General features: G+C 44.1%; 1 protein-coding gene across 1 annotated transcript in view; it reads left to right on the top strand.

The window, feature by feature from the left end:
* NCAM1 (neural cell adhesion molecule 1) overlaps positions 1-27,953 on the top strand; it is a 90,187-nt gene that overhangs the window by 19,319 nt on the left and 42,915 nt on the right. Inside the window, exons 2-4 of the mRNA XM_065651946.1 lie at positions 25,575-25,649; positions 26,641-26,859; positions 27,598-27,741. Of these exons, the coding sequence (XP_065508018.1) occupies positions 25,575-25,649; positions 26,641-26,859; positions 27,598-27,741 (438 nt within the window). The remainder of the gene's footprint in view (positions 1-25,574; positions 25,650-26,640; positions 26,860-27,597; positions 27,742-27,953) is intronic.

The following is a 27,953-nucleotide window of genomic DNA, read 5'->3' as shown; positions in this document are numbered from 1 at the left end:
TTTGGGGAAGATAGAGCTGGCTGGTAGTAATATGTTGACTCTGAACAAACAGAGCATTATTAATGTGCAAGAGGTGGTATGTGTAATAAAAGCGTTAGTCAAAGGAAAAGAATGAGCAATGTGTAATTGTTTTTAAAAAAAGAAAATGCTTGCAACTCCTCACTGGGTGGTCTCAGTATGGAAGCCATATAGTCTGGAATTTTAATAGCTGTTTAATAAAGGAAAGACAAAAAAGCTATTAAGACCTATTATTCCCCTGTAGTTTCTGTAGATGTGTCTGTGTACCTTACTGATACGCTCGTAAGAGCAAGCCTTTAACAGCTGTGAGGTACGCAGAAAATCAAAAGTACCTTATTGCAGTGTTATTTAGTCCTAAGGTAGATTTCCTGAGCAGTAACTTTATTTTATCACACCTGAATTGCTGTGCCTAAGTAGGTCTCTCAGCCATCCCATCCACTTCTCCCGTATCTGGCAGCAGCTGCCTCCAGGTGTCTTGTCTTGGATGATAAAAGCTTGATTTTCCAGTAGGGGCAGGATTGAATTCCAGTGGAATAGATCGGTCCTCTGGAAATCCACAGCAGTCTGGTAAATAACATTCCCGCTATGGAACCGAAAGGTTTTTGTCTTGTCCAACTAGCAATTGCGGAAGCTTTACTAAAAGATGTATTTTTCTTAAATGTGCACAGACAATATAAAATGAACATTAAAACACTGTTCAGTACAGATGCCCTTTTACAGAATTGACATTTCTTGTGCAAGTAAAACTGTCATATGCAGCCAAAGAACAGAGAAACGGAAGTAATTAGATGCCAGCAGCACAAGTTTTATAGCTATCCATTCAGCTGCCTACCCACAAAGCACTTCCAGAAAAAGTTAGAGCCAAGACTTGACTTGGCAGCAGTTGCTTGATTTTTTTTTTTTTTTTAAATTATTTAAATTATTGTCTCCTGTAGAAAACTCTTGACTAAATTTCCTTATTTTAAGACTTGTCAAAACTATGCACACAAGATCTTTTCCATTTGATGTGAGCAGCTTAAAAACATATGAATTCTCAACTGTGGGTAAGATTTTGTCAGTACTGTGATTTTTCGTAACAATGTAATGATACTAGATATTTCTGTGAGTGGGAAAGCTAGTCCTCAATACATCTTTATTGAAAAACAGATCGAATGCTGTAGTTGAAGGGGTTGGGAAAATACAGTTCTACTAAAATAACCAATGAAGGTTGATGGCTTTGCTGTAATGAAGGCAATGGGGAGGCGAGTGGGTATGTAAAACATCTTCCCATGCTGCTTGAGTTGCCAGTTGACTTTTTTTTTTTTGCATGATGCTAAAATTAAGTAAGAGAAAAAGGTTAGTATCTTTCTTTTATAATGAATATAGTATCATTAGTTCAGCATGTCACAGAGAGAGATATTGAACGGAGTTCTCCACATTGACATTGTCACTGAAACCTGTTATTATTTCACTGTCTCAGTCTTTAGGAAGTACTGATTTTATAATATCTGTAGAAAAAATTAATTCTCAAGTCATTCATGTTAATCTCTACGGAGTTTCTCATTTTAACGTACGTTGCTGAACAAAATGTTGTTGTGAATTTTTCTCACATCTGCCTGGAACAAAACCCATTTGAGTACTTGCTGGGGGTGGAGTTCATAGATTTGCAATTAGTGGCAGTGTTGTAAGTGACTCTGGTGGAGATGGTGGTGTAAGTTGTAAGATGTAGGTTTTTAACAGTTCCAAACTCTAACATATTTAGCTGTCTGGTAAATACAATGAAGATGTGCGATTGTCAAGAACTAAGCCCCGCAGTCAGTGTTGTTGGCCCTTGTAGCCTGAAGGCAACTGAATATTTTTTTCCTGTTTCTTTTTTGGTTAAAAAGGCGCAGCTAGCAAGCTGGTTTTCCAGATGTTAGAGAATCTGCTTGGGAGGTCTAGATATGGATCATTTATAGGCTCAGACAGAATCAAATTTTATCAGCAAGTGAAAGCAAATGTCCATGTAGTGTTGTTTATGTATAGCGTTTTTCCTTCTCACTTCGTTTTATTGCAGTCTGTGTTTTTTTCCTTAGCATTTCACTCTTTGTTATTTGTTCTCTACTCAGAATAATTAAGGAATTAAACATATGATCTACTGCAATTGTCTTGCATATTAGAGGAGAAAAGCATTATACTATTTGGTTTCTTTGGTGTTTCAGTTTGCTGAACCGATGAACAGTACCGATTTCACGACGGATTCTTCTTTAAAGTTTGTTTGAAGAGAAAGTACAATGACTGATCATTAGGGAAAGCTAGCTAGAGTCTGAGCTCAATATGTATTTTGTGCTGCATAATTTTCATTAAAATGCTACCCCCCAAAAAATAGAAAATTCAGAGACGATGAAGGCTGGATTCAAGTTCTTTTTCCATTAAGTGATAGGAAGAATGAGATGTTTTGATGTTAGAGAGCACTCATACATTTAATACCTAGTTTATTAGGTTCTAATCAATAAATGTAGGGATGTAAAATATTTAATAAGTACAGATGGACTGGCAGTCAATCCTATTTGCTACACAAGGTTGACACGGGGTACAAAGGTTATCGCGTAGCCTTACCAAACAGATCTAAATGGTACGTGCATGCAGAAGAATGGCGCTTAGCAACCCGTCAACGGCTGGCGGCAGGTAAGGGATCTCTCAGCCCAGGGGGTAACCTTGAGAGGTGTCCCTGGTCCCGGGGGCGGCCGCTGTGCACCCGCCTGCTGTGGAGAGAGAGCTCAAGGTCTCATTGTGGCTGCTGATATTTATAGTGTGAAGCAGCTGGCTGCTCGTCAAACCACACGTGTACGCGTCCTTTTTTGTACTTTGGGGTTGTGCTGGTTTTGGCCGGGGTAGAGTTAATTTTCTTTATAGTAGCTAGTGCGTGGCTGTGTTTTGGGTTTGTGCTGGAAACAGTACTGATAATCCAGGCATGTTTTAGTTACCGCTGAGCAGCGCTTCCACAGAGCCGAAGCCTTTTCTGTTCTCACAGCTCCCAGCAGCAGGCGGGGGGTGCACGAGAGGCGGGGGGGGCACAGCTGGGACAGCTGGCCCCGACGACCAAAGGGATATTCCGCACCGTATAACATCATGCTCAGCAACGAATGCTGGGGAAAGGAGGAGGAAAGGGGAACGGTTGGAGTTATGGTATTTGTCTTCCCAAGTCGCTGTTACGTGTGACGGAGTAATGCGAGTCTTAAAAATTCGGTGCATATCTGGATGCTTGCTTGTATGGAAATTGCCATCTCTGCTCACCTTCATTAGATAAAGTTATTTTGTGACTTCTGTTTCAAACTCTCTCTGGCTTTGTGAAATTTTCCACTTGTGAAATTATTCCATTTAGAAGATGAGTTTCTGTAACTGAATATTACTTTTCCTTAAAATTTCACGGGACTTTTATTTAGCATGCATGCTAGCCTTGTTTATATGGGACTTGTTGAAGGTAAAGTGGATTAGACTGTTTAAGTCGTGTATAATCCGTTCCCTGTGGATTTCTAAAAGACTGTTCCCTACTGTATGTCTATACCTGTTTCTTTGTTTGGGATTTTCTTGTTTTTTCTTTCCTGACTGTCCAGCTCTGAGATATTTACCCTGACTGGTGATGGTCTTTTAGGACTGCAGTCTTCATTGAAGCCAAAGGAGCTCCTTGATTCTGTAGAGATAACAACCATGTTTTAATACTTCATGCACCAATACATATTGCTGGTCTTTTTGTTGAAGACAAAAGGAATTGCAGTGGGGGGAAGTTTGAGAAAAGGGGCCTGTGTACATCTGAGCTGCTTATAAAAAAACTTAGATGCACTTTTGCCTCTGCATCACCATGTCGTTTGTGATCTTTGGACAAGCAGAAAAATGGTGAAAATTCAGAAGGATGCTACTTGTCATCTGCAGATGCTGCCCTTCTAATGGAACAAACATTTGTTTAACTTTGAGTCCGAAGGCCTGACAGTGGGATTCATTCCTGAAGGAGCAGGCAGGTGCTGTAGCTTAAGGGCTACATGTGTCCTAGAGGCAAACAGTTCAAGGCTGGGCAAGCGTTGCTGTGTCAAACGGCCAGCCCTGGCATTTAGCAGCGGATCTAAAGGCTGAAGGGTAGCTGAGAATACCCTTCTTGTCTGACTTGCAGTCTGACCTGTCTACTAGCAAACAATCTAAGCTTATGATAAACTGTTTGACTGCTGACTACCGTCGGAGCGTGCTCTCTTTTCCTTTGGGAAGACGCAAAGAGGATGTGCCTATAGAATACAAGTCCAGCAACTTCTTTCTCACGTGATTTAATGACCAGTCACATCATGTGCTCATAGCCGTTCCATTTATAACGTATAACAATGCAGAATCATCTCGGGAGGGTATAATTAATGTGGGATTCAGATTTAGAAAACTGCTGCATCCATTTTGAAGGTCTTCAATTATAGATGCCAGCATGTTGTGTCAGAGAATGGGATAATTCGTTTCTTATTAGAAATGTTCTCACTCCCACACGAATACTCATTTTTAGGGAAAAAAAGAGAGGAAAAAAGCTCTCGATTGTGAAATCCACCTTGGAATAGTGCAGTGGAGACAGTGCACATCCCTGTCTTTGTCAGAATTCTTGACAGAAATAAAGCACTTAGCAGTTCTGCATGCAGCATAGTCATTGTGCAGGACGTTGTTTTCCCCTCTCAGCTGCTTGCATTAATTGGCTGTGAATGTACACCGTTTATTTTAATGGTTAATCACTAATTTCTGATGTGGCATTTTGCTATGGGGTTTTAAATCATTTATTTCAGCTCCACTATAATGCCCCTGGCTTTTTGACTGTTCTGATCTGAAAGCTTTTTTCAAGACTCTTTTGGTGGTTGTGGTTCCGTGGAGGATACAGCACTAATCTTGGGGAAATTCCAGCTGCGGTGTTTGGCTTGGCTTTTGGCCGCACGTGACCTTTTGGGACGCTCTCAATTAAGTAATGGGAAGCTCATGTCCAAGTGTCAAGAGAGAAGTCACTTTGTGCAGCAGCGCAGTCTGGCGATCTTTGGTAGCATTCCCTGATTCCCCACAGACATTCACGTGGACGTTTCTAACATAGTCTTACTAAGAGTAAGTTTGTATGCAAGACAACATCTGTAGTGCTATAAAAACCGCTGTAAGACACTAGTTCTGAGATGGGGGGTGGGAGGAGGCAATACTTGGCAACCAAAGATGTTACGGCGGTGCAGTGTGCACTCATTGTCTTTGATTATGAGATCGATCTGATGGGATAGTGTGGCAGGGGTTTTGGGCTGTATTGATCCATATCACTGCTGATTGTATAATCTGCGGTATTAATAAAGATAGAGTTACTTCTGGTTCGTGATTTTATTCTGCTTCTTTTATGTTCTAGTGACTTCAAAGGTGAAACGGGGCTCTTTGGAGGAGTTCTTTGTTAGTGAAATAGTGTGGGGGGGAAAGGCTACTCGTGTTTGCTTATAGGTTGTCAGTTCTATCTCTGCTTGACTTTCAGCTTCTTTGCTAGTACTCTGAAAGGTGATAAAGCAAGGCAAAAAATTCCAGAGGCATTTTCCTTTCTAAACCTCCTTTCTCTAGGCTTCTGAAACATATTTATGCACAGGCCTCCATCCTAACAAAGGATCCTTTGAGGGTCTTATGGTAGTCCAACATTCCCTTCTTTCACATGAAATTAAGGGCTGTGATTTACTGCAGTGACCTGAGTGCTCTCATTTACAACTAGTGCCTTCTTTTTTTATTTTTTTTGTTTTCGTGCCTCCTCTGGGTGCTTTAGTTATGCTAACGTACTGCTGTATATGTGAGGGATGGGCTGGTGTCACATAGCTCGCAGTGATGGTCAGAGGGTTTACTGGGTGAAATTAAAGGAGCAGGTGATCTTGGTTTGCCTGTTTGGTTTTCTTTCCCCGAGATTCTGAAGTCTTTTGCTTTTCATTGAGTGAAGAAGGGGGCACAGATTTTTTTTTTTTTAATTAGCTATTACATAGGTTTATTTTAGTTTTTCTCTTCTCAGATGAAGGTGGAAGGCATGGAGTGGAAAGGCCCTGTCAGCACTAGAGACTTGTGGGCGGACTCTGAAATGATGACTGTCACAACTTGCTGCTCAGCGTTCTTAGGAAATAATCATTTTTCTTCCCAAAATTCAGGGAGTACGTCCCAGCTTGGCTGCCCAAGCCATTTCTGTTACCGTGGGAAAGATATTCAAGAGCACAGAGCTGCTTAGGAGACGTTTATCTACCAAGATAAGGGGATATGCAACTCAGTTCCCCCATCACTTGTTTCCATCCTTTCCCCTGTAGCATTTTTGACGTGCGCCTGCTGTCCTTGTCTCTTTGCTGTGATTTTGTACATATCCTTGTGGCATTTAATGGTGGACTTCAGTAGAACATGTTCAGAGTTTTACTTCGTAGCTAGAGAATTTAAAATTTTCTGTAGCAGATATTGTTTATGGTGCAGTTTCATAGAGAATACTGTTTAAATCAAGGGGCCCCTGCTATTTTTTTCCTGCTATTCTGAACATGCAAAACCCCATAAGCTGTTGTTTTTTCATGAGGAAACTGTTGGGTTAACCGCAGAAGAAACCCTGCAATGCACACGATACCCAAAAGTACTGAGTATAGCACAAGCTCTAGCTTGTTCTGTAAGACCGCTAACTGAAGCACATATTGGATCCCGTTGGACTTGTTGCAGGAAAATCTTTTTATAGGGGGATTTGGCAGGAAGCTTGTCGTGTATTGCACAAGATGGGGCTTCTTCCACTTTTATCACATCCTCTGCTGCCACCTCCTCCTCCTCCTGTCACAGTGTTTCTTCCAACAGGTGGTTACTGTGGAAAGCCCAGGAATCTTCTTCGCATGAAACATGGTATTACAACTTATTTTAAGGAGAGTTGAGGCAGGTAGAGCTGCACAGCCTTCCCTGTCCCTCTGAGGTTTCCCTCTTGGAAACATCTCAAGACGAAAGCACAGGCTGGACCGAACCAGAATCTTGTTCGTGAACTCCCTCAGACACGCGGTGGTCGCCACAAACTGACGCGCTGTCGCGAGCGGCGTTCTGTGCGCGGTCGTCGTGGTTTAACCGGCAGCTCAGCACCACGCAGCCCCTTGCTCCGCCACCGGTGGGATGCGGGAGAGAACTGGAACAGTAAAAGTGAGAAAGCTTGTGGGTTGCCATAAAGATGGTTTAAAAGATAAAGTAAAAGCCGCACACGCAAGCAGAGCAAAACATGGAATTCATTCACTACTCCCCATCAGCCGTCTTCAGGAAAGCAGGGCTCCGTCACGCGTAACAGCGAGCGGGGAAGACCGATGCTGTAACTCTGAACATCCCCCCTCCTCCTTCTTCCCCCAGAAGAGATACTGGGCAGACGTCATGTACGGGGTATCCCCTTGGCCAGCTGGGGTCAGGTGTCCTGGCTGTGCCCCCTCCCAGCTGCTTGTGTACCTGCCGCCTTCCCACTGAAGAGTCCGCGACTTGCTGTAAACATTGGCAACAGCCAATTCCTTCAATCGCCGTCGGGTTTATATTGGATGCAGCTCCCAACCTCGAGCGTTACATTATTTTTCTGAAATTTTATACAGCCTTTAGCTAGATTCGCTTCAAAGTAAAAGATGAAGATGCAGGTTCTTTTGGAGAATATTGTTGTGAAATGCGGTGCGGCAGTGCAGCACAGAGACAACACGGAGGGTCTGGCTGAAAATGTCTTCCTGGCTTGTTCCTATTTATTATGCTTGGCATACAGTATGAAGGTACTGAAAAGTAATGGAATTACCCTTGGCAACGTAATTCTTCTGCTTAGTGGTCTGTGGTGCTTGCCATTGTTTTAAGTAGTTTTTCCACTCCAGTTTTCCGTGTGATGCTCCCTCCAGTTGGGCGTTACAGTTGCAGTGCTTTGTCATCTGATCTTTTTTTTTTCCTCTTATTTTTATCTGTCCTTGTCTGTCTTGTCCTTCACTTTACCAGAAACAAAACATCCTTTGTGGTTGTAAACTCAGCGTGCCAAATAGTTTGAATAACTGTAGCACTCCAAGAGTGAATGTAAAACATAAAAGCGACAGTAAATTCCTTTTAATGCCGTCCTATAACAACAAGAATACCCAGTTCAATAATTGGGGCAGTAGAATGGTTGACCTCGTTGTTTGATGCAACCATTAGCTTGCTTGGCTTGGTTCAAAGTCTACTTACATTCTGTGCTTAACTTTGCAGCCAGTAATTTAGGTTAATGATGCTGCATTCATTAACATCCCAATGAGACCTCTTTTTCATGCTTTTCTTCGTTAGGGCAAATCATTCAGTTACCTGAGTCTCTGGCTTAATACACGCTAGCGTGCAGCATGGGTTGTTTTACTGCCTTTGTTGTGGCTGGGAAGGGAAGGGCCCTGAAAGCAAAGGGGTTAGGCATTTCTGTGGCTGCCGCTTGCATCGAGACTTCTGTCACACACAGAGGCGAATAAACAGTTTGATGTTATAATATTAAAAGGCTACTTAGCATTATCCTTAAGAAGATTCTGTGAAGGTTTTGTTTCATTATTTTCAGACGTATTTCCTGTTGTAAGCTCCTAAATCGAGTTTGTTTCTTTGTGAGAATTCCCTTAGCTCCCTTCGCTCATTGTTCACACGCTCTGATTTGCTTCTCTAAGGTTGTTTGGTTGTTACTGTGGAATTGTTTTGAGCATTAGGTAGTTAACAGGAAAAAGACAAATGATTCTGTGGATATTTCAAAAAAAGACTGGACTTCAGTAACCAGGTTGAATCTGGGGCCCCACAGCACTTCTGGATCTTAGGGGAAAGATCTGCAGTGGAAGCAGGGCAGCCCAGCATTTCTGGTGCATGCATGGTTTTCACAGTCTGTTAACTTTCAGTACATAATTGCATTGTCAGCTACATATTACTGATTTCTGCTATGTGGTGCGGGTAATTTCCAGGGGCTCCAGCAAAGCTTTGTTTTGTATCTGAAATAGCATTGAGGCAGGAGGAGACAGCGTGAGCATGCTCCAAGGGTTTAGGTTAGTGTGTGGAAAACCTGCTGCACACCAAGATAGGCAAGTATGGTTTGTTCTTAGGATCGCAATTTGTTCTCTTATCGGGGAAACGGGGATCCTGCTGGCATCGGACAGTCCCGCTGTTAGAGACTTGCTGTGCCCCTGGCTAAGCACGTCTACCTAGACACCAGCTGGCCGAGCTGCTGACGTGCAGATGTAGATCAGGTATTATCTGGCTCCTCCTTCTAGTTCTCACTTGAGCGTGCTAGAGATGTCTGTATGGAAATCGGAGCTAGCAGGTGCCTTTAGAGATCTTAGATGAGTGTATAAAGCACTATGGCCGTTGTTTGAAAGTCAGCTTCGCTCCTGCCTGTGCCCCTGGGCTGCTCCGTGATGTCAGAGAAGCCAACTACATCTGTTACTATTTCAGATCATTCGTTCTTTAGGATGGCTTTCAGCGTGTGTCATCTGTGCAGAGGCTTGCGATCCCGATGCTGAATAAGTAATCATAAATAAGAGCACAGGCTGGGAAAAGAGAACCTGTACATTGAAACGGAGGCTTTGTGCAATTGCAAGATTGCGATCTGCAAATCTGTGGGGAGAATCAGGCGTTTGTAGGAGGTTTGGTTCCTAGTGTCTTGTTAGTGCCCAGGAGAGCAAAGAGCTATTGGCTAACAAGGCTTGCTGAAGCCTTATTGAGGTTGAACGGGCAGTTTTACAGTGACTTGCTAAGCTCTTCCTTTGAGGTTCCTCTCTTGTAGCTGTTGACATGAGTGAGCTGCTGAACATGAAAGATAACTCTTAGTTGCTTGTGCACTCATGACAGCACATTGGCCAAATTTCTTTCAATAAAGAACTGTCATCAGTTTCCTAGTTTATTATGTAGGATGGGGAGGAGACACTGATGGACAGAACTGGGGATGACAGATTTCTTCACCTAATATTAAGCCTTTAGATTTTGGTCAGACTGAAACCTACCTCATATTCGGAAGGTGGCTTGCCCACAACTTGAACTTGGTATTTATTACTTTACTTCTCTGGTCCGCGTTGTCTTCACGCTTCTTGCAGACTGTACTAGCTGCTTTTCCCTGTGACTTCTGGGGAGGGGAGGGTCATCCAGCACATGTACATAGCATTTCATTGTGGAATACAGAAATACATTGTGTCTCAAAATAAACCCATCCATGGCTCTTGACAGTGGAAGAAAGCTTTCCAGACCCACTATGGTCTTCATTATAGCAAAGAAAGCAGTTGTTAGTGGCAGGCAAAATTTATTCAGGAGATTGCTATTTCTGCAATTTCAGGGTTGTGCAGCTGTGTAGGGGGACTTGATAATATACTAGCCGGGGGCCCCATCTGTTTCTAATAAAACACGTAAGGGAAAAAAATGCAAAAGTGGCAGGCAGGAGCAGTTGTGTAGCGTGGATCGGGAGGCGAGTCCCAGCAGTTGTCTGCTGCCAGTTTCCCCTCCCTCCCTTTCTGCATCTTTGTAATGAGAAACGAGCGTCTAAGGAGGGATGAGAGATGCTGCACTCTTTCTTCTCCCTTTCTTGTTTTTGCTAGGAATATGGATCATTCTTTAGGCCCTGAATGCTGTCTGAAAAACGAGCCATACACTGCATAGCTGCAGTCCTGGGAAACCAAGCGGGAATGGTTCTCTTTACGCCCGTGCGCTGCTCAGTGCCGTAGCCTCCAGCACAGGTTCAATCCTGTTTCTACAGATGAAAGGAATAGGTTAGTTGTCTGCTACTGAACTTCTTGAAATGCCCGGTCATAAGATATATCCAAGCAGATCAGGTGGAAGCCTCAATGGAACATTTTTCACCTTTACAGGAGTTCAAAAATGAAGTGGTATAATTTAAGGCATAAAATAATGAGATTTTTTAGGAAGAACTTGAAACTCTTGTTTGCCTTGCTTTCATATGGAAGTCGCAGTTCTTCCTTCCACATGAAGGCATCTTGAGACAGTGGAAAATGGGGACGTAAGATCCTTCCTTGCCCTTCCACGGCTATTAACCTTCTGTTGTCTCACTGAGTCAAATCCCTGTCTGAATTACAGTGGAAAGTATGCTTGTCCTTGACTGCAGTGATAATGCCTCAGTGTGTGTTTGTAATGGATGGTATGTGTTTATAGTTGGACTCCAAGGAGATAGGATGGTAACAGACTTGAAAGCACCCGAGCTTTGATTTTTGCTTAGAAATGCATGCCATGTGAAGATTAGGATCTTAGTATATTAAGTGTTATGTGAACATATGAGAAAAATAACAGGTGATGCTTTTGGAGAGCGTAATTTCTCCTGGAGCAAAAGAGGGCAGGGTTGGAATGGGTTGAGAAGTGAAAAGAGAATAAGGGGTGGAATGGTTGGAAACAGCCTGGAAGTTGAAGAGACTCTTCATGTTTCCTCCTTCTAGAGTGCAGAAAGGAATTCTAGCCATGTACCTTGCCTCAAATGGCAGGCAGCCCAAATGGAATATTGGTGACGTTGTCACACTGCTGTTTAGGCTCCTGCTCGTTTCATCACAGTGAACTTGTCATCTAGAATCCAAGGTTTCATTAGATAAATGCAGCATAACAGGCAGAATGGCAACTACTAAAACAGGTCTCTTTGGGAGCAGAGTACTTCAGAAGGGTTCCAGTGTCCTTTCAGTAGAAGGAGAAGTCCAGGCCTTGTGCTGGAAATGTACGGGTGTGATTGCATGAAGCCCTGGTACACAAAGGAGAAAGCAGCTGCTGCTGGTTGCTGGGCAGTAACATCGAATGAAACCCAGGAGTCCACCCAAGTAATAACTGCATGTGCTTGGAGTGCTGTACGGCTTTACGCCATACAGATATTTAAGGAAATGCATTGCTGTCTTTGCTTGCACTCTGTGTCATACCAACTCTGATCCTAGTTTGCAAGGACTTGGAAGTGTGATTGTATAATCGTGAATGATAGCCCTTTGTAATACCGACAGCAAGCCATTCCAGCTGCAGTGTGCGTGTCGTGGATGGCTGATTTGTCGGCACAAGGAAGTTAGGTTTGCGTTCCCTGAAATAAGGACGGTTTCTGTTTCTGTCATGCGGTATCTGGGTGGTGTGATCTGTGAGCAGGTGGCTTCAGTGTGCAGAATGAAAGGGAAGCAAGGCTGCTGTTGTCAGAGTGATTTATGACATGATACTCAGGTGTCTCAGTGTCTGAAGGAATTAGGGATGTGCTTGAGAAACAGCTGGCTGAGGCACCATCAGCATACAAAAAAGGGCAGTGCTGCAAAGTAGAAGCAGCCATTCGTGAACCCGCTATTAAGCATTCCCCTCTCAGATGAAGAGTTTGCTCGTTCTTATAACCAAGGGATTGTGCAGCTTTCGATTTGTGGTGTGGGTTGTTGTGGTTTGGGGCGGGGGGAGCTGTTGTTGGTTTTGTATGTGGTTTGTCTGTGTGTTTTCTTTGTTCCCCCCCACCCTGGCTCAGAAGTACACAGGTGATCACTGATTGCAGCCTAGGAACCAAATTACCGGGCCTTTGTACAGTAGATCCAGACTAGCAACAATTAATAATGTGGCTGAACTGAGCCATTCCTGACAGATTTTGCTTTTCTTCCTTCTTAGATCCTTCAAAGGAGGAGGTAGGCGTTGTGGTCCTTTCTGACCTTAAAATCTATGGATTTAGGAAGGAAAAATAAATCTATATATAATGTTTCTAGGTGTAATCCAGGAAATTGGCATGAGTCCTAGTTTTCATGGGCAGTGACAAAGGATTATTTCATGAACTTGGTGGGCAAGGGATGTGGGATGTCTGAATACACATTTTTCTTTCCATGGGAATTTTTTCTTGATATGCATTATTGGCATGGATGGTTTTGTAATAGCTTTCTGCCAAGTCTCTGAAAACCTATTCTTTACAACTGGCATAAAATAAAAATGCTTCAGAGGAAATACAAAATAGCAAATTGTGGTGCTGAGCTAGACAAGTTGAATTCTGATCTATTGATTTGGGACACTGTACATTCCATGCTCTAGAGGCAAACGTTACTATGGTTCTTTTTGTTTCAGTGGGGTTTGTGGAGCTTGCAACACCCTCTCACTTGTAACAGGACGCACATTCTGATGCTGGGGGACCGTTTAAAACAGAAAAGTCCAGACACGTTTGATTAGTGTTACTTGCAAGCTCCAAAGAGTGCATCATGTAGCTGCAACAGTAGACACGAGGGGTGAGAGACATTTATTATAGGAGGAACCAGCCGCATCTAGCACATGTTGGATTGCGGTTGATTCTTCTTTGGTTTTAGCACTGTCTGGGTAACAGGATGAATGGGGACTTGCCTTGAGGAATGTTCAGTTCTCTGCATTCGTTGCCAGTAAAGAACTTCTAGGGCATTGCTCGCCCTGTCAAGGTTTTCTTCCACAGCCCAGATCTCCTCTTTGTGCTTTCCAGCTCCTTTCTGGCCTTCCCTTGTCGCGCAGTTTTCTGCAGCTTTTTGTGTCTTCATTTCACAGAATCCCAGGATATCAGGGGCCGGAAGGGACCTCAAAAGCTCATCCAGTGCAATCCCCCCGCCGCAGCAGGAACACCCAGATGCGGTTACACAGGAAGGTGTCCAGGCGGGTTGGAACGTCTGCAGAGACGGAGACTCCACAACCCCCCTGGGCAGCCTGGGCCAGGCTCTGGCACCCTCACCGGGAACAAGTTTCTTCTCAAATTTAAGCGGAACCTCCCGCGTTCCAGCAGCGCGCCCGCCCGCGCGCCCCGCGCTCCCTTTCCCGCGGCCGCCGCTGCCCCGTCTCGCGGGTTTCGCGCGCCCCCTCGCGGCGCGCTCGGGACGGTGCCGACAGGGCCGCGCAGCGCGCGGCGGCCGCGCGGGAGCTCCGCTGGCTGGGATTCCACGCTGCTGATAGAGATTTTGCTTGTTTCAAAATGCAAAACAAATACGTAACTGATTTGCCTTTTACGGTTCGTTCAGGCAAATAAACCAAGTAGATTTTTTTTTTTTCCCCTCCTTAATTTTTCCTTGTAATAAAAATGTTTAAATAACTACTTTGGTTTCTGCTAAAAGAATTTCTGGTGCCCACAGTGAAATGGATTTTATAGGCTGTAAGTTTCTGAGACCTTTTCTGAAGAGATTATTGTTTGGTCTTTGCTGACGTTTTGCAGGCATGCGGTGGAGACATGGCTTTGTGGAGAGCAGAACTAAGGTTTTTTGACGTTTCTTCTTTTCACCTCTAACAATTAGCACAAGAACTTAAGTGTAGAATATAACAACTAGTGTAGGATCCTTAGCAGAGAACCCCAGCATGGATTTTTCTGGTATTACAGTGGTGCAAGGCAGTCCTTCGGGCAAGATTTTTGTTCATCCTTTGCAGCTGACATCTAGAAAGGTTATTTGCGATAGATCGAAAGGCCTCCTAGTGCTAGATGTGGACTATGGTGAAATAATAGTTCCTCCACAAAGATGCTTGTTTTATTTATCTCGCATCATTTCAGTGGTGGAGTAATTGCCTCCATCCGTCTGTCTGTCCTCACAGCTCCCTCCACGAGCTTGGTCCCTTGTCTCTTTGGACATCACTGGACATATCTATCCATGGAGGCGTGTAGGTCCTATGACGTAGTTTCTGGATGGGAAGTCAAAAGTGCTTGGACCAGAAGACCTGGCCTTACTGCAGGGAGGGCTCAGCTGCCTGGACAGACAGACTACTGCTGCTGTGGCTTTCAAAGCAGATTGGTAATGGGAATGATTGATCACCTCTGACAATTTTATTGTATCCATTTAGTTTTTATGTAGGACATCATTCTGAAAGCTTTGTGAAAGATTGTTATACCCTTCATCCCTGTAGTCTCTGGAGGGCTCTTTTTGCACCTTCCTGCTCAGCTGTTTCTCATTCTGAAATGAATGCAGGAATTGGATGGGTGGAGACTGACCCGTGTTAATTTTCGACTCAGGTTGCTGGTGATTTTTTGCATAGCTGTGGATCTGGGTAAGGTCAGGAAACGCTATACTGGGACTTTGGCTGTAAAAACAAATATTGGTTCTCGATAACAGGCAGAATATTGTATCTGGGAGATTCAGACACTCGCACGTCTCACTGCTCCCTGGGGGCTTTTTGTAGTAAAGAGCAATTAATAATGGTAATAATGATTCTAAAAGGGTTTTTAGTGGTACGTTATCTTTTTCTATCTTTAATCATGGCAACACAATGACCGGTTTATTATTTCAGCAAGCATCTACATTGATTACTTTGCGTGTGTCTTTTTTTTCCTGTTTGAGAATGTTTTCATTGCTCTTGTACTCTCAGAGGACATTTGTCTTACGCCTTCTGCATTTTCTGTTCTGCTATTATGTCTCATGTAACAGTGGTGGGTTTTTTATGCTATTATTTCATGTGAAGTAGAAGGCCTGTGGAAGGAAGGGTATTTAGCAGGGAATTCTCAGGTGGCCCAAAGGTTTTTGCCCTCACAGATCACTGGAGCCAGCTTGGGTGGAACATTCCAGCTGATCCTTCAGCCCTACCCTCCCTGCTTTCTTTCGGGGTGTTGCTCCTGTGCTAAAGTTCTAATACAAACATTTTAAGTAGTAGCAAAATGTGGTACAGCTGACTACGCTGGCCCTGATAGCTGCAAACTGTCCCCGGTTGCGTTGTATCAAGCAAGACCAGCTAAGAGAGAGACAATACAGTGCCAGAGAATTGAAACAGATGGTGAGATGGCGACGTCTGTTTTGCACTGACGTCTGATTGATTTCAGTAAGATGCGGTGGAGAGTTAATGTGGACGTGCGTGGCTCAGAGACGTGCATGCCGAGATAGGAAAGCATCAGAATAGCCTGGAGGTTTGGCGTGCCCTGCTGTATGTTAGACTTCAAGGTGAATAACTTGTTACTATACATCCAAATAACTGCTGTGCCGAATGGTTGGCCGATAATTCAGTGCTAGTCAGAAACACCTTTCTTTTGTCTCTTTCATCTTTGGTTACAGAATATGAGGTGAATATTCAATTTATGCTGTTGCCTACAGGACTGTCATATGTTCTAGGCTGATGGCAGTTGGCTGGTCACCTGCCCTGACAAAAGGCGTCAGCAGCTCATGGGGTGATTGCTGGTTATGCCCAGTTTTGAAGAAAAGGAGTAACTTGGGAGAATTTGCTTTATAAGACTAACACAGGAGTTGACCTTGGTAGGAGAAGTAATATTAAATATTACATAAACACAGGTGAACTCTTCAGTTGGGATTAATTGGGTTGGTATTTTCTTCCATACGCTGGCTGAGCAGATAGGACATAGGTTCTGTTAAAAATGTCAATGGGTTCAAAGTCTCATCTCTACCTGCCCCACAGAAAACCTCCTATAAGGCACTATTTTAACACATTAGAGATAAACAGTATTTTATTCATGTCAGCAGTGAAGTTTTACAATCTAACAGCATCCCACTTGTATTCTGTATTCCAGGACTGGTTACATTAATATTCTGTCTCATTTTTGTTGATAAAAAGCGTAGTGGTAACAGAGAAGGACAAGGAAGGATAGTTGAAGTAGGAAACCATCATGTTAAGAGAAACATACTGTTCTGGCTTTAAGGCTTAGTTAGTCCCTCAGATTTCACACAAGAATTGAATTGGAAGTGTTCTTTCAGTTGTCTGAAGATAACATTCATTGGTCAAATGAGTGAGTGATAAAGCCAGGTCAACATCTTGGGGGTTTGGGGGGTTTTTTGTGGTGGTGGTGTTGTTTTGGTTTATTTTTTTTACTGCTCACAATTCTCCATAGCTAGACAAAATTAGGATGTGGTGTATTACTGTAGCTATTTCATGATAGTTGCATAAGTTGATCAGGAGGCGTAGTTTAGAGCCAAAGCAAGCCTAGGCAAAAGTTGGAGTGAGGAGTTGTTGCTTTTTTTTCTTTTTCTTTAGAACAAGAGGAAAAGACATAATGTGTTCAACAATCATGCCAGTGAGTGCTTGACAGAATTAAGGAAATTAATATATGCAAGGAAGCTTTAGAAGACAGATAAACCCTCAGGCTTCAGGGTATGCTCCAGCCCCAGCCATTAGTACATAGGGGTCAGGTGGAGTCTGTCCCTGGACATACATTATCCTAGGGATTAACCTTGCCTACTTCTATTTCAAAAGCTGGTGCTGACTATTATTTGAGACCAGCTATTGCACCTGACTCATCCATCTTGTGGTGGAGCACAAGGGCCGCAATTATAGACCAGGATACTGTTGTGCTGAGTGCTCTTTAAATCGCAAACGAAACAACAGTCCCTACCCTAAAGAGCTTAGCTGCAATTCTAGTCTGTACAAGCCCTTGTGGCGGTTTCTATTTTCCTATTTAGGGAACACATCTCAAGAAAATATCTGATTTTTGAAAGTGCAGAGCAGCCATCAGAGATCTATTGACTTCAGGTGTTCGGTGCTGAATATCGGGCCACTCTGTAAATCTAAATAAGGATTTAGGGTTTGAGATTTTTCTCAGAGCCCAAAGGAGAAAAGCTACTTTAGAGAAATCCTGCCTGTGACCCTTAATTTAAGCCCCAAGATTCTGAAAATTGTGGTTACCACTCTACTATACTAGCTCTTTGTTTAGTTATATTACCACGAATTTCAAGCTTTTGCCATGAGGCTGCCAGCAGTTATTGCTGAGAGCCAACTGAATTTTCACCAGTAACCGTAAGGTTTCTGATAACTGCTCTCGTTTTTCCTGCATGCAAGACATAGGTCGAGGCGGTTGTTTATTCAGATGGAGTAATCGGCCACTAAATAAAACTATAAGCCAGCTTCATTAAGAAAACCACAGGCCTCTCACATGATTGCAGTGATCATGATACTTGCAAACTCGCTTCTCCTGCTGATTTTTATTCTACTGAGGAGATAAAGTTTAGGCAGAGCAGAGCCATTCCTTCATCAAAATCAATGAAGAAGGAAGGTAAGCAGCTGACATTACTGTGGAAACAAATGCCACATCCCAGAAAAGACCTGGAGTGGTGCAGGGAATAGCGACAGCCTGGTTTAGGGAGGAGAACGGGCAGAGGAGCGGCTGGTGCTGTGCAGGAGCTTCTGCAGGGCACGGAGGGACTTCACGGCTTGTGGCAGGCAGTGAACCTCACAGGCCAAACCGTGCGGGTGTTACCCTCCTGTGAAGAGAGGTCCTGGAGGGCTCAGAGCGAGAGAGAACGGAAAGATGTCAATGCAGCCAAATGCAAAGCTAGACGAAAATAAAAGGAGTGGATTGTGTGTGGCTTGACCAGGCTGATTTTTGCTTCCCTAGGATTATAGATTTGTGCTCACATTTTGGTCAGTAACTCTGGCAGAGTTGCAGTGGCTCTTGCACAGATTAGTTAGTCCTGTTTTATAAAGCCTTTATGGTTTTAATGCAAGGCTGCCTCTTCGTAATCTTAGTGATTAGCTGTGGGTTAGGCCAGCTTTTCATAATTTACAACCTTCACCTGTTGTTTTCCTTTCCATCAAAACTGCTGTAGCAGAGAGTTCATTTTTTATGGGCTATTTTATGCGTGCAGTATAAATTATATGTGCTGAACACTTGATGCCTGAAGCCGCTACTCTGACTTAAATCATTCTAACTCCAGCCAGAGAGACCAATGTACTGAGGAGATGTAAATTGGAGTACAGTACTAGACAAATAAAGGTAACCAACTTTCATGCATATTTGTGCCTTGGCCTAAGTCATCTTTTCTTTCCTGTATTTGGGCTGGGAGTAGTGAAAGGAAAGTTATTTTTTAGCTAAAGATGCTTTGCACTTGTGACATTGCATGGATGTGCATGTGCTTCCATGCTCCGCTGTTGGAGCAGCCTCTGGCTATATGAGCTGCTTAATTCTGACAGCCTGTGGGCAGCAGAAGGGTAACTGGAATTCCGTGTGTTCCAGGCATGATCGGATTGCTGTTAAATTTGGGTTCTTCCTACCAGTATTACAATGTGCTGGTTTGACCGAAATGGCTGTTGTGACACAGCTTGTCTGGTTTGCGATAGAAACCTGACATCATGTGCTCGTCGAGGGAATAAAAGCATTTTTTCCTCTTGATGTTATAGTTAATTTCAAGAGATCAGCTTAGTCCTATTTGTAAGGCTCATGCTAGAGGTGGCGTCATCTACTGGTAGAAATCCCTTTTCTCGGACCAGGTTTGATGAGTCTCTGGTTCGACTGTTTGAAATTGGTGACCGTTACCTGCCATTTGCATTCATGTAAGATTTGATGGTGTGTATCTGAGTTCGTGACAGTTTAAAAAAAAAAAATTGAAGTAAAGGTAAGAGATTTTATGCCTGCCCGTTGCTCATGTAGTGTTACTGAGTCTGGGGATGGCTTACAGAAGAAGATGGACTGTGAGATGAAGAGCTCTGCTTTATCCCACCTGGTTTGGGGCAGAGAAGGCGTTCGAAGTTGAAGAGGCTGTTTGGCTGGTAATGAATACAGGCGGAAAGAATACCTGCTCTCTCTTTCATTTCCAAAGCTGATCTTGTTGCAAAGACTGCCTTGCTTGTAGTGACCAAGAGAGGTTAAGTCCGGAACTCTGCCAGTTCTCTTAATTTTTGAAGAACAAATGCTCAGCTAAAATGTTCTTTGTCTGACTTGCATAACTTAGGAGTTGCAGAGATTCAGAAGAGAAATATAACAAGACTGGAGGCAGCGGTTGTAGATACCCAAGGAGAAGAGCATCAGCATTCACTGAAATTAACTGGCTGGTGAGGCTAACTATAAGCCCCTTAACAAATGGAATCGTCCCAGTAAAAATCAAACTAGATGTCATATGTTCTTTAAAGCTGAGGTAACTGTGGAAAAGACTCCAAGCTACCCAGAACTGTGCCGTGTCATTAAACATGAATTAAGTTTCTCATATTTGCTGTAGTGAATTCTTGCTGCGTTTCCAGGAGACTTCCCAGAGGACAATATATGAAACATTTTCTTGCCTCCTGGCAATTTGGTTTCTGTTTATCCTGTCGCTCACAGCTGACGCCATAAGACATTTAGATACATCGAGGTGGCCAGGGGCAGGCTTGGCTGGTTGAATATTCTGTTTGTTTCTTCCCTGCCATCACCTCTTTTTTAGCTGCTTGGCTGTAAAAGATGTCAAAATTTGAGCTTGTGTAAACTATTCATCTTCTATACGTTGTAGTGCCTGAATGAGGAGGACCACTAATTTATTGCCTGTAATTTGACGTTAGTCTGACAACTATAGTTGAAATAGTAATGCAGCAGCAGAGAGAAGAGGCAGTAAACAAGCTCACTTCACTCTTGCTGAAGGCGTTTTTCACTCCTGTGCTTGTTGAGCAAACGGGCCAGTGTATTAGTATATTATGCTTCCTAATCTTTTGGTTTCTGTTTTCATTATATTAGTGGTTTAGGTTTTAATCAAGGGAAAGATGTCATGATGATGCCAGTAGTCCCAATGATTTTCTGAAATTCTGGAGGTTCTGTCAATGTGGTAGTTGCAAAAGGTCTTCCAGTTAACACACTACTTCAAGTGTTATTACAGCCTACCCACAAATTACAGTGGTATTTCCAGAAGCACTGGGTTTATTTAGTAATTCACCAAATTCCCAGAGACATCTAACAGTCCGCCCTGTGACACTGCTTTGTCCTTGGTGTGTAAGTGGCTGGGCTGGCTTTGTTCACCATTGCTGGAGACTTGTGCGAAAAACGAGTGGTGTGAGGGTTTCCACGTGTGCCCGGCGGTGGCCTGGTTCTGCTGTACGGAAAGCAGCTCTCCAGTTTCCACCCGCGTGGCAGTAGGATGCTGTAACCAAAGGAGCCGGGATGCACCAATGCTTAGCAGGCGTCACACGCTGCTTTTGGCTGCTCCCGTGCATTTCCCTCAGCTTTGGCATTCAGCGAGGAAAACGCTCCATAGACACTCCGCCATGTGAAGTTTCCACTGTTAACATTACGTGGATTTAGTTAACTTCCTTCACGGTATAGGTCCGAACTGCTTGTATGCCAAGATTCTGCCAGGGTGAATTTTTGTAGCCAAGTTACAAATCCTAGAGACAAGAAGTTTATAAAGTAGATGCTGACACAGCACATCCCATACAAGAACACTTTAACGCATCTAGAAAATGCTTTGGGTTACAGATGTGCATCTATGGACTTTATTGGGTGTAAGCCAAATCAAGTCCTGGTGTAATATTGCTGACTTTGCTCATGTTACACTTGCACTCTGTTTGGCCCTCTGGCACTACACAAGACTTGAGTGGATATCTTTCTCTTCAAATAGTATGCAATCTTTCATACTCTCCTGTTTTCTTAGGGCTGGCTTTGATTATGTTCTGTGTAAGCAGGGCTTAACCCAGGCCTGATAAGGCTTTTGAAGTGTCCTCCTCACTGGGGTAAATAAAGAAATTTGAGCAGAAGACATGTATTCTTTAAGATGAAAAGTGTCTGGGTTTGGCACATGCTGGTACAGGCAACTAATAGGATTTTTTTAATGTTGTGTTGTGCAAAACCAGTGATCCTGTGTGACTCCTGAGTACCCTCTATGGCCACTGAGGGAGCTGAGCCTATTAAGTCGTGCTGTACTTGAATACGAAGGGCCAGGTCACTGCTGGAAGGAGCTGTGGAGAGAAGCTCTTGTATTCCAGATGCAAAGAAGATTACAAAAACATGTCAACAGAGAGGCCAGATGTTCAGGTCCGTCAGCATAAGCTGTGCAGATTCCTGAGTGCGGCATGAAGGACAGAGCCCCGTTAATCACGGCTTCTCTCAAACTGGGCAGGAAGGTGGATATGCAGCCAGAGCGCACACTGCCCAGCATCGGAGCTGCCGCTGCTTTTTGCACGCTTTGTGGGATCCACAGCTGTCTCGGTCATTTCAGAAACCTGTGGTTGAGAGCACTGTGCCCAGCTGGAAGTGAGGCGCTGCGGTGGTGGGCAGGGGCCGGCCTCAGCGGCGCGCGGCGTTGGCTGCAGTGTGGTGTGTTTCGCAGCAGGGTGAAGAGCATCCTCTCCCATACCCGCCGCAATTCGCCCGGGGGCCACTAGCCTGTGGTTTTGGGGTTTGGGGTTTTTTTGGTGCGTTGTGTTTGCTTTTGGTTTGGTTTGTGTTTTTTGTGGGGTTTTTTTTAATTGTTTCTGGGTTTTTTGTTGTTTGTGTGTGTGTGCTTGGTCTTGTGTGTGTTTTTGTTTGTTGGTTTGGTTTTATTTTCAGGTGGTTCTCCTCTAAATGTTGCTTTGGTCGTGTCTTCCTCTTTGCATTTTGTCATGCCACTACAGTAAGCTGCTGTTTGCTTCCTCTCTGAATCTTTATGTTCTGATATTCCCCAAAGGTATCAACAATCCCCTCCTCTGATTCGTGGCAGAATTACTGAGTGGTTGCCATGGCAATGGGGGAGGAATTGGATCTGCAGACCAGCTGAGATCAATCCCAGCCTCCTGCCTCCTACTCCTGAGCAGTCAGCGTATTTTTAATAAAGTGACTGTGTACGGGAGGCATGTCTTTGTCTCGTTAAGCCTTTGTTGTATATTAAATCCTGAGGGCTTTCACTATAATCTGCTGAACTCACCAGCTTTACAAATCCTACCCTGTGGGCATTAGAGCCAGTAGATATTTTTTCCTGATCAATTTTGTTTATTTCTGGAATTTAGTACGCACTGTGGAGTTCAATTGGGGAACTGTTGCTAGAAGTGAAGGAAATTAAAGGTACAATCTTGAAGAAGTAAAACTAGGGTTCTGCATTTAAAACTCATTTTATCCATATTGGTTTTTATTTGCCAAAAGGTGATGCATTTTTCTCTGAACTTCACTTGCATGTTGCAGAGGAATGTAATCCAAAGGAAAAGCAGGTCCCAGGTTGCAGCTGGCATCTCCCGGCTTTGCTCGATGTGGGCTGTCCTGAAGCTGGAGGGTTTGCCCCCCCAGAAATGCGGAGAGAGGGGCAGACTCCTTTGCATGTGCAAGTGCATCCTGCTGTAGATTCCTGCCCACTTATTTCAGCTACAGAGGAATGGTAGACTTGTCATGCAGCACGTGCTGAACATAACAACTCATGCTGTGAAGTCAAAAGGATTTAGTTCCTTCTTTATTTCTGAAGCTCAAATCAGAACCTTGAGGGTCAGTGGCAAAGTGACAGAAGGCTAAAGGAGTAATGGTTTGATGGGGGAGGAAGGATGGGGGGGCGAACTCGCATTTATCCTGGGGAGCCGTGATGGATATAACCCCATAGTAAATTTGCATTAATGCAAATCTGTAGTGAAGTGTTTTCAGTACATTCCGTTTGCGTGGCCCCAGACAGATCTTCAGAAGCAGTGTGTGCATTAGCCTTCCTGCTGCTTATGTGGAAGGGGGACTGCAGCTCGCTGCGCTTCATTCACACTCTGCTTCGCTTGAGTCCTTTTGAATTTAGACAGATATGGAACCAATACCCAGCAATTAGCACACTTTCCTCTGCTTTAAGTGGCGTGTTATTTACTGAACAGGTAAAGCCTGCTGTGTTAGCCTCAGTCTTAGCCCAGCAGGGACACATCCTCCCTGCCTATTACCAAAATTATGGCTTAATTTGAGCTCATTTCTTTTGTTGAAATGCAAAACTAATTATATTTAACTACAGATGAACAGGAAGTTGCATTAGCAGAGTTTTTCAAATCAGTGGGGAGTTATTCAGCATTATTTGGGGGCTGGGCAACTTTGCAACCAGATAAAAGATATGGGGGAGGGCAGAGCTATAAAAAGTGTTATTGTGTGATGATGAAGAGGCCTTTTAATGCAGTTATTATGCGATGCTAAAAAGGCCTTTATTGCTTGAAGTTGGAAGTGGAATACAGATGAGCTCACAGTCTCTATTAAATGAAGAGTGGAAAAAATAGTCTCAGTTTCCCTGAGCTGCAAAGCAAAAATAGCAATTAAGTAGTGATTAAAATCCATGGCAGTTCTGGGTTTGTTAGCTTGATCATATACTAAGCAATCAAGTCTAGCAAGTAGGGAGCAATTGTTTGTGTAATTTTAAGGCATAGTTCCTTGTTATGATGAACCTGTTTATCCAGGTTACGAGGTCAGCAAATTGTTCTCCTGATAAAGGCTGGTTGAAAGAATTAGGGTTGAATTCTCACTGGTGTAAAATAAGTACAGGTGAGCTTGAGGTGAATAATTCAGAGCATTTCTTCTCGGATGATGCCCGGTTTCCAGAAGCTACCTTCGGTTTCCCTGGCTGAGGCTGCGGACGAGCACAGCGGGGCTCTCGTGTGCCCGGGGGTCTGCCTCCAGCCCTTGGGAACTCGGCGTGTAGGAGAAAGCCTTAGCGTGGTTTGCAAACACCTTGAGACCAGCAACCAGGGCAGGTTCCAGACTAGAGCAGACCCGCAGCCGATCTAATCTGTTATCTTGGCTCCTACAGAGAGTCACCACCAGAAGAAAACACGAGAGACTGAAAAAAGCCAGGTGTAATTTTGCTCCTCAACATCTATGGAAGAACGGAAACGTTAAGATTTCTCAGAGTATGTTTTGTGCCTTTAATAAATATGAGATGATTGCTCGCTCCACCTAGTGATTAATAATCAGAAGTCTTTCTGCAGGGAGTGATTGCTGACTGGATTTAAGCAAAGGCACGGCAGTCAGACGGTACGTTACTTTAAGGTTCTTGTGGCCGTTTCTTAGTATAGTATCTTGGACTTCCTTGTCCTAGGCACAGTATAGATGCAAAACAAATGCTGTGGTCGCTGCCTAAACACAAATAAAGGAAGAAAAGATGCAGTTGAGTGCGGGCAGATTTCCTCAGAACTTCCTAGTACGAGTCAGAGTTGACCTGTAGCACTTGTACTCAGTTCTCTAGTCCAGCAGCTTCCCCACGATGTGTTTCTGTGTGTATGAGCACTAGGAGTTTCCTATCCCAATGGAAAATGGAGCAAAATAGCACTTGAGGCTGAAGTGACATTTTGATCACTGTGAGTTACCTAATCCATGCATGACAATGGTGACAGCTTCTAATTGCTCAGCCTGGTGTGCAGGTGATCACTAGGCAGACCCAGGCAGGTAATTTCTACCTCCCTTAGATGGATGGCGGGGTTGAACTGCATAGGAACACTAGGGGCTCTTTTCCTGCTCATGAAGATGTGGTATCTTTAATAGGCAGCAGCAGAAGCAGCATCTAAATAATTTGGGTTTGGTATATTAAGCTGTAAGTATGTGGCAGGTGATGTGGGATTCTGCCCTGCAAGTGCCTGGCTGGCGCGTGGTCATGCTGCTGCAAGGACAGGGTAGGGCGGCCGCGTGGAAAAGCACGAGTCAGGAGGGCTCTGCACTTGGAGAAAAATAATGTTGATGCCTGTTGAGATACTTTATGTGACCTTAACATGCTAAATTACAAAGAGGTTGGGACAGATGCACAGGTAATTCTGTAAGGCTCTGTGAGAGTGCTCTTGGTAAGATGGATGGGTTGCTATAGGAAATCTGCTATGCGCAGCCCTCTGTGTTTAGAGGGTAATGAAAGTATTGGATAGCATTTGGGAAGCTGCTGCTAAGGATCCCCCATTTCTGTCATCTTGGCAGTAGGATCAAAGTGTAGCTTTGTGTTGGTGTAGAACACTCACAGCGTCGGAGTCATGGGGACTGGGAGGCTGGCAAAGCTTTTTGGTTGAAGACCACGATAGTCTAACCATATCCTGTGTGCTCCTTTCTTTTCCAGCCTCTCTACAAGTGGACATTGTTCCAAGCCAGGGGGAGATCAGTGTTGGAGAATCTAAGTTCTTCCTATGTCAAGGTGAGTGGTGGCTTATGGCATCAGTTGTGTAGGTTTGCTGGGAGGCTCAGTCAATGTACTAACTCTGGGATAAAAACTCCAGTGCCAGGTCCAGCTGCAAGATCTCCTGCTCTTTCTTTCTTATATGTCCATACGGTTTATAAGACTGAGCAGCAAAGGCAACACGTGCTGTTTACTGGAAACAATAAATGTATTTTCCCTTGAGAGCTGGCAACAAAAAGCAGCTCCAGCAAACAGATTTCAAAATGAAATAAAACAGGTACTGAAGTGTTGTCTCTAAGCTTGAGCAACAGCCACAACAATGGCACCGTGCATCATTCCACAAGTCTCTCATCTTCTGAGTTTAGAATTAAGCCTGTTGTTCTTCCAAATCATTTCTCCAATCAACTGCTAACAATAGTAATGGGAATGCTAGGTGACTTGAGAGTTGTTACCTCTGCAACTAAGGATTTTAATGCTGCTAGAAACCTGCATTCCTTGTGACACAATTTACTGTTTGTTCAGGCCACCAACTGCCCCGGGCTGTTCTGCTGCGCAGTGTGGTGCAGAACTGACACAATCCCTGTGCCCCAAAGCAGCTCCTACAATTTTATGGCATTTTCCAAATTATGCAAAGTAGACCAGCCTGAAAATACAGATGTTTATTGAAAACACGACGGAGCTGAAGCAGGCAGCATTTTTATGTCTCAGGCTGATCTGTGTAGTGGAGGGGCTGGGACATGGGACCCCAGGATGCATAAAAGGCCGTTCTGGGCTGCAGTGAGTGTACCCCTTTAACTTACAAAAGCAACCTAATATCGTTTTTGCAGGACAGCAGCTGACCATTCACAGTGCTGTGAGAGAGAATTTTCTTTGCTTGCTTCTCGGGTACCAGAAGCCCTTTCCCTGGGTCAGTCTCCTGCATAGTGCTACTGGTTGTATTTAATTCCCTCTGTGCAGCTTTTTTGGGGTACTCATTTAAATCTGCTCTGTTTTCTTTTATTGTCCCCAGTGGCAGGGGAGGCCAAATACAAAGACATTTCCTGGTTTTCCCCTAACGGGGAGAAGCTGACGCCGAACCAACAGCGGATCTCAGTGGTGCGAAACGATGACTTCTCCTCCACTCTCACCATCTACAACGCCAACATTGACGATGCTGGCATCTATAAATGCATTGTCAGTAGCACGGAGGAGGGAGACTCTGAGGCCACCGTCAATGTGAAAATTTTCCGTAAGAGAGCGTCTCTGAGGCTATTTTCTGTTCTACCTTGCGCGTGTATGAGGCAAGATTAGGGAGGCAACCATTCCTAGAAAAGGCTGGTTCTAAAGGAGAAGGAGGGCGAAAAGAAAGGGGATGCTAAGGAGATGCAGCCTTCTCCTTTCTTGCTTTTGAGCGGAAGGTGGGAACTAGAACCTTGGCCTGTCAGGGCATTACCAGCACGTCCAGTGCTTAAATTCTTCTGAAAGACAGGAGACCAAGGGATAGAAGGAGAAGATTCTAGTGCATCATAAATGTCTGGGAGGAATAAGCAGAGAGAGCAGCTTTTGTGGATGACAGACATGCTGTGAGGTAAGACTACTGTTCAGTAAAGAGGATCACACATTCAGAAGGGTTATAATAAGCCATCAGCATGTTGTCCAGCAGAGCCATGCCAGCAGCTCCTCCCCTTCCCTCTGAGAAGCCGAGCAGTTCCACGTTCACATTTTCTCTTTGCAGTATGGACAGATCAGTGAGCCAGGTGGAGGATTGAGCTGGTCCACTGAGAACTCGGGAGGCAGGGCTGAAAAACAGGGTTTCTGTGGTGCGGTGCATTGACTCAGGCACACCTGTATCCTCCCCTCAGGAACATGAGGATTTCTAGAAGACCCGTCCTTTGGGGTTTCTTTGCTTTCCTCGGGCTGAAGTCAGGAGCACAGCTTGAGCTGTACCGAGAAAGCTGCAGTGACTTTCTCATTCCCTTGTTTGCAGAAAAGCTGATGTTCAAGAATGCTCCCACTCCTCAGGAGTTCAAGGAAGGAGACGATGCTGTGATTGTGTGTGATGTGGTCAGCTCGCTGCCTCCTACTATCATCTGGAAGCACAAAGGCAGGGACGTTATCCTAAAGAAAGATGGTAAGGCACAAGAGGTGTCTTGGTGTTGTCCATTCAGGGATCAAACGTCCATCTCCCATCAGGGCTCGAATAAGGCTCATACAAGGGGTTCAGGAGAACAAAATGGTCGTGGTCACAAGGCAGGAGAGAAGCAATTTGTACCTAATACTAGGTCTTAGGATGCGAATTTAATTATTTGAGGTGCTGTGGTTTGGCAGTGGCAGGACAGTAAT

Source organism: Caloenas nicobarica, chromosome 26, assembly GCF_036013445.1.
Source record: "Caloenas nicobarica isolate bCalNic1 chromosome 26, bCalNic1.hap1, whole genome shotgun sequence".
NCBI lineage: Eukaryota > Metazoa > Chordata > Aves > Columbiformes > Columbidae > Caloenas > Caloenas nicobarica.
Note: the sequence above shows the minus strand (reverse complement) of the source record. Positions and strands in the feature narration are given on the sequence as shown.